This window comes from Quercus suber, unplaced genomic scaffold, assembly GCF_002906115.3.
Source record: "Quercus suber isolate HL8 unplaced genomic scaffold, Cork oak 2.0 scaffold_244, whole genome shotgun sequence".
In the NCBI taxonomy this organism is placed as follows: Eukaryota; Viridiplantae; Streptophyta; class Magnoliopsida; order Fagales; family Fagaceae; genus Quercus; species Quercus suber.
The window spans coordinates 464,242-470,675 of NW_027069701.1; the positions used below are offsets into that span (position 1 = coordinate 464,242).

At 33.0% G+C, this 6,434-nt stretch overlaps 1 protein-coding gene across 1 annotated transcript; it reads right to left on the reverse strand.

Annotated features, from left to right (window-relative positions):
• Positions 1-3,139: 3,139 nt before the first annotated feature.
• LOC112037917 (uncharacterized) lies at positions 3,140-5,166 on the reverse strand. The gene is made up of 2 exons (XM_024070737.2): positions 4,560-5,166; positions 3,140-3,598 (listed from the first exon to the last, which is right to left on the reverse strand). Exons 1-2 carry the CDS (start codon positions 5,104-5,106, stop codon positions 3,174-3,176), a joined length of 972 nt encoding a protein of 323 aa, XP_023926505.2. The 5' UTR covers positions 5,107-5,166; the 3' UTR covers positions 3,140-3,173.
• Between the last annotated feature and the right edge of the window lie 1,268 nt (positions 5,167-6,434).

A 6,434-nucleotide genomic window follows, 5' to 3' on the forward strand; every position in this document is an offset into this window, starting at 1 on the left:
GAACCAAGACCTTACTTCAAATCATCCAAAAAAACACACCCATTTCTTTTTTTCTCAAAGAAAAAAGCCCTATTCTTTGAACCCCAAAGAAAATGCAGACCAACCACAATTATCTCCCCCAAATTGTTAGTTCAAAAAAAAAATTGCAAGTTGAGATTCCATCTTCTTCACAAAGCTCTTTTTTCCTGTTTTTTTTTTTTTTTTTTNTGTTATAATTTTTCACTTATTTAAATTTTGAGATTTACACTTATTTTCCCACAAAAATTACACGTTTAGAACCACTAATATGGCCAAAAGTATCATAAAACTAATTCTAAAAAATGAACACCAAAATAGCATTGAAATATGTTTAGTTATCAATTTTTTTTTTTTTTTTTGATGTGATATGGGGCAGTTTTTTTTTTTTATAGGAAACTGTGGCTGGGGGAAGGTAGGGTAGTTTTTCTTTTCTTTTCTTTTCTTTTTACAAAACTTGGGATGGGTTTTTTTTAATAAGAAACCATACGGTGGATTTTTTTTTTTTTTTAAATAGAATGTGGGTTGGTTTTTTTTAGGAGAAGGTGGGGATTGTGGAGAGTTTTTATTTTTTTCACTTTTTGTTATTAATTTTTATTGATTTACAGTTTTAACCTTATTTCTTATTTTTTAGGAATAATGATAAGTTAATTAAATTAAGGGTATTTTTTAAGTAAAAAATGCAATAATTAACTTTTTAAATTCTCTTAATACATAGAGATTATACAATAAAATAATATAAAATTATCTATCACTACTCCTCTCTCTAATTTCTGTCACTCTCTTAACGGCACCACAACCAACGATCTCTTTCAACCACACCTCCACATAGCAACAATTGTGACCTCAGCTAAACCCATCACAAACCTAGCAAATACCCAGCCACAAACCAACCACAGTGAAGAAGATAATGCTTGATTGTTTTACGAAGTGATAAGAATTAAGAAATGATTGTTTGCGCAAGTGCCTTTGAATTGTCATGCACTTTGTGGGAGTTGATTGCGTGCCCCAAAAATCACTCTCATGATGGTTATCTCACTTGCAAAGTGCGGCCTTGAATGTAGTAAAGAAATATGGGCAATGGCACAATCTGTGCAGTGAAGTGGTAACATAGGTTAAAAGCCCAATAGCTTAAGAAAAATAAATAAATTGGACTAATGCTTGTTTGAGCCCAATATTCCTTGCATAATAACTGCTTATTATTTTCTAGCCGAATATGTAGTTTTACATATTGAACGGCAAAGACCCAAAAAAGAGCCCTCAACAAGGATTCAAAAGAACTATGGTGTTGCCTGTCAAGCTCGAAAAAACAAACAAACAATCTCCGACACTTTGTAATCAAGTAAATTAAGATAACGAAAGGACTGAGTTGGCACGTTTTCAAGGACTACAAGTAAACTTTTTTACGTTTTACAGATTAAAATAAAATTTGAATCCCGTTAACAAGTGCCTAAAGCATATATTAAAAATTAATAAATATTTAATTATGAATTGTAATGCCCATTTTTAAAAATAATAAAATATGCATGTTAATGATTCATTAATTTATGCGTACAAATTTATTGTAGTTGTGTATGATTTTTTTAATGAGAAATACTAACGGATCCTCTTAAAGTAATAGTTAACACTTAACAATTTATTTAAAGAAAGTTTTTCTGATAGAAAAAAAAAAGTATTGTTTTGACAACTTTTTTTATTTTCTATAAAAGTGGTATTAAAACTTTCTTAAAATGAATTGTTAACCATTATCTTATTAATACCTGTTAGTATAACTCTTTTTAAATATATGTGTAAAGTTTGACTTTAATTTTTTCAAATATATAAAAACATTATTAAATAAATCATTAAATACATCTTAACCATTGTGCCTAGGGCATTTGTTAACAAAATTTTTTTAAAAATTAGATCAAATTTAAAGTAAACATATATTTTGGCCTTATTTTAAAACAGTATTATTTTATCGAAAAATATACTTTTAATGTGTTATTATCCACACACACACACAAGGGCAGGTTAGGTTTATCCAAAACGTGTTATTGCAAAAGCCTTTTTATTCAAGTTTGTGATTTTGTCGTTACCATCATAAAATTGCAGTAGAGAAGGCGATGAAATTTGGTTGCGCAGTGACCGCTACAACCATTTATGGATAATTCCAGAGCTACTGCCTACTAGACACTACAGAGAGGGAGGTATGCCAACCAAATACAGAGAGAGAGGTCTGCGTTTGATTTTGTGAGACCAAAGTGCATATGGATATTGCGCAGCTTTCGTATTGGGCTCTAAGAAACAGGCCGACATGTAATTAAACACTTTAATCTTTAACACGTCTTTTAGCTAAGTGCTGTCACCAAATCCAAGTCAAACAGATGGCAAACAAAAAAGGAGGCAGACACAAACAAAAACACAAATTTCAAGATCTTTTTATCCCTAAAAATTCAACCATCTTTTTAAGAGCTTATCCAGAAATCCACATATTTCGAAGCTCTCTTGGCCACATCTACAGGGCCAACCGCCCAGTGTCTAGGTCTTTCTGTTTCAGTAAAAAGCATTCAAACAAGATGTAAAGAAATCAAAATATGAGTTTTTTTTTTTTATTTGTTGCTTTTTAAAACATCGAAATAAGAGAGGTAAAGGGATTTTTTTTTTTCTTTTAATGAAAGGAAAATTTTTATAAAAAAAAATCATATAAGAATTTTTTAAAAAAAATCAATGGAAGGAACATTTTTTATTGAAACGAAGAGAGATTACAGGGACTGACTACAGTGATGAAATTTACAAAAAAGCAAGGGATGATACAAATATAAATTTATTCTTCACCACTAGTTTTAGTTTTTTTCACTTTCTAAAAATGATGTCGTTTTGGTGAACTTAATGATACAGATTAGACAAAATAACCATATTGAAAACAAATGAATGTTAGATGACTAAACTTAGAATAGATGGCCAAGAGTAACTAGTTGCACCTCTTAATATTTTTAATAGACACGTTGAGGGTGCATTTGTTTTGACTTCAAACCATTTCAGGAAATCATTTTACACCTCACTATGTGTTTGGTTGCGCATAAAAAATAGAATTTTCCGGAAAAGCATTTCATTTGACCGTAAAATAAAGGTTTTGACCCGATTTTTCCTTTTTTTTTTTTTTTTTTTTGAAGTTTCTATTGGGCCCCACCTCCACGGCTGATCATCTCCTGGTACTGATTCAAAGACTCCTGCCTTTGCAACCTCATTTCCTCGTTGAACTTATTGATGAAAGCCTCCACTCGCCGGTTCAGCTCGTCCTGACTCAGTGACGGTTCCCTCCTGAGTCGGCCCGATCCGGGCGAAGGACTCAGCGACGAGTTATTGGCGTTGCTTCTGTTGTCACTGAACGTCTCGTACTTCTTCATTTTCTGAGTCGGAGGAGTGGTAGTGCCGTCGTTCTCGTCATTTAGCGTGGGGTTGCGTCGCACGTGCGAGTCCCACGTGTCGGATTTCTTCAAGTGCCTCGTTAACGGCATTGAACGCCCCTCCGTTATTGTCTTCCACGTGTTCTCCAACGTCTCCTGCCGCTTCGGCTTCGACACTCCCAATGATCTCACCCCTACATTAATTACCCCCATAATGTTAATTTAATTACCCTTTCTGCCATTATCTTTTCAATTTTGTATTTGCAATTAAAATTAGCTATGCTAATATAATTATAAATTATCTATGCATCTCTGTTTGGAATATATTTATTTTTCTAAAATTGAAAATTTTTTTTGTTGAAACTACGTTAAATAAATATATAGGACTTATAAATAATATTCAAAAATGTAGTCTAGTAAAAAAATTAACAAAAATAATCATGCCAAACAAGCTGAATAGTAAATGTTTTTTTTTTGCACTTCAATTATTTTGATCCTTTATGATTTTTTAAGTTTTAAAAATTTAGGTCCTGTTTGTTCTATTCTCTTTGATATTTTATATTTCAAAATTTTCATTTTTAATAAAAGGTCAAACTGAAAACTGAATTGTTTTTTTTTTTTTAAATCAAATTAAAATTTCGAAGCCTATAAAAACAGAATAAAACCAGAATTTCCAAAATTAAAATTTTGAACTAAAATGAAAACAATAGTGTAAAATCTCTATATCAAAAACAGCTTCGAAACAAAAGAAAATATTTTATTGTAAAATTTGTTTCACGTGAATGCCTATTCGAGGGGCAATCTCGTCATTAATAGACTTTGAGTTTTGAAATTTGAATAACAGTTGCAAATTTTAAAACGACATGAAAATAGTGGAGTAGTTTACACTTCACCGACCAACGAAAATAAAGGTGGGGGGTGATAGAGCCTTAGACCAGTCAGTCCCACCAGCTCACCGTTTCGGCGCGGTGGCTAGCCTTACCAATAGGTCCCTCAACATTTACGGGACCACCGCGACTATTTCAAAAAAGCAAATAGCTATTATAATTATTATTAGTTCAATAAATGCAACGGTCAAAAATTCCAGATTCGTTCGCAACTTCACATGCAACTAAATCCCTAGAGAGAGAGAAAAAAAAAAAAAAAAAAAAAAACCTTCAGGACTAGCTTTCACAGCTTTTCGGTGAGCGAATCTCGCAGAAACCGGCGGTTTCTCATTCTCATTATTCAAAAACGAAAGCTCCATTGAATCTTTCCTCTCTACCGGCCTCGACGCCACCACCGCAGCCTCATCGTCACCGCCGTCCATCACTTTCTTCTCCGCCGCATCGTGACCATCACTATATCCTAGTCCTCCGCCACTCAAAACGACGCCGCTTTCGTACACATCACTGTAATCGCTGATCCGTACGTCATCGGAGACCTTCACAACCGGCACAGGAGTAAGCGGAACCATCTCCGGCGCCGGATCTTCTTCGGTCCTCTTGTGGAGCTTGGAGGAAGCGACGATGCTGATGATGATGCAGTTGATGACGATGTAGAGGTAAGGAGGCCTCAGCCACGTCAGCACGACGCTCCAAATGGAAGGGACTTCCGAGACCACGAAATCCGATACCACAGGGACCGAGACCTTCAGCGCCATGGCCATGGTTAATACACCGGTAGAGATCAGAACCAGTTTCAGAGACAGCATAAACGCCATTGTTGGATTGCCTGTGAATCTGAGAGAGCTTTTATGTTTCTTTTTTTTTTTTTTTTTATGGATGAAGAAGAGGGAGAATGAAATGGAAGGTGTGGATGGATTTGGTTGCTTCTGCTGAAGGCATTTTAATGATGAGTTTGGGGACTAGAGTTGTTGTGCTGTTGTTTTTGTTATAAATGTAGTGCTGGTGGGGGCCCATTAGGGGCTTAGATGAGTATATGTGGAGATGACGAGTTGGCAGATTGTCACGTCAGCTTTTGTACATGTGGCAGTCTCAGAGTTGGGTTACTTGACACGTCGTTACTCGTCACATTAAATTGTGAGCTATGCATATAGCGACTCATCATGATGTGTGTTACGTCTAATATTTGTACTATTTTGTTTATGAATTTTTGTTTTAAATACAGCGTTTACAATCTTGTGGGGATAGGAGCGTACTTTTGTCCTTTGTTGGTTGTTTGTTTAAAACTTCGAACTTGTAAAAGCATAACTATTTAGTTTGAAAAATATAAAGAGTTTGTTTGGTATATTTAAATAACAGTTTTTGATATTTTTTGAAAATATGTGTAAATAAAAAAATGTGTGAAAATATATGTAATGTTATTTAAAAACTGAAAACATATGTTTAAACTTGCGTACCAAACGAGCCAAAAGACTTTCAAAGATTGTACCTAAATATAGTTGACTTTTCTATATTTTTATAGTGCGTTTGAATGAATTTATTGTATTTTTTTAAAATAAAAGTATAATTATATTTTTAAAATAAACCATATTTTAAGAAGTTATATATTTCCTCTTAAGATGAAAATAAACTAAAATATTATAGTAATCTTAATAATAAAAAAAGCAGTGTTTTTTCTTTTTGATGGGAGCATAGTGTTTATTTGATCTCCAATTGTTTTTGGGAAGCATGTGCTTTAAACATGATTCAACCATTTCAACACTCCACCTTTGCACCTAAATCCTAATTCGTCAATTGAAACAATTATTGCGTAACTCAAGTATTTAATGGTGTCACTTTCCGAGTTGTAGCACTTCTTACACTCAAAGGGAAACAAAACATACCTATTCAAAGTTTCAAACATTTTTTTCCTCTAAGTTACAATCAAAAATTATAAATATTCTTGATTATCAAACTAAGCGATATTAATTAGTGTTCTACGCCTCAAGTTTTCTCTGATATAATCAATAATTATAGTTTAGCATGCGTAAGATGAAAAATCAGTGTAGTTTGTACAATTTCTATTGTTTTAATAAAATTTTCTTGATTTTCATTTTATATATATATATATATATAACTATTTTTGGAAAAAAAATTCTCAGGAATT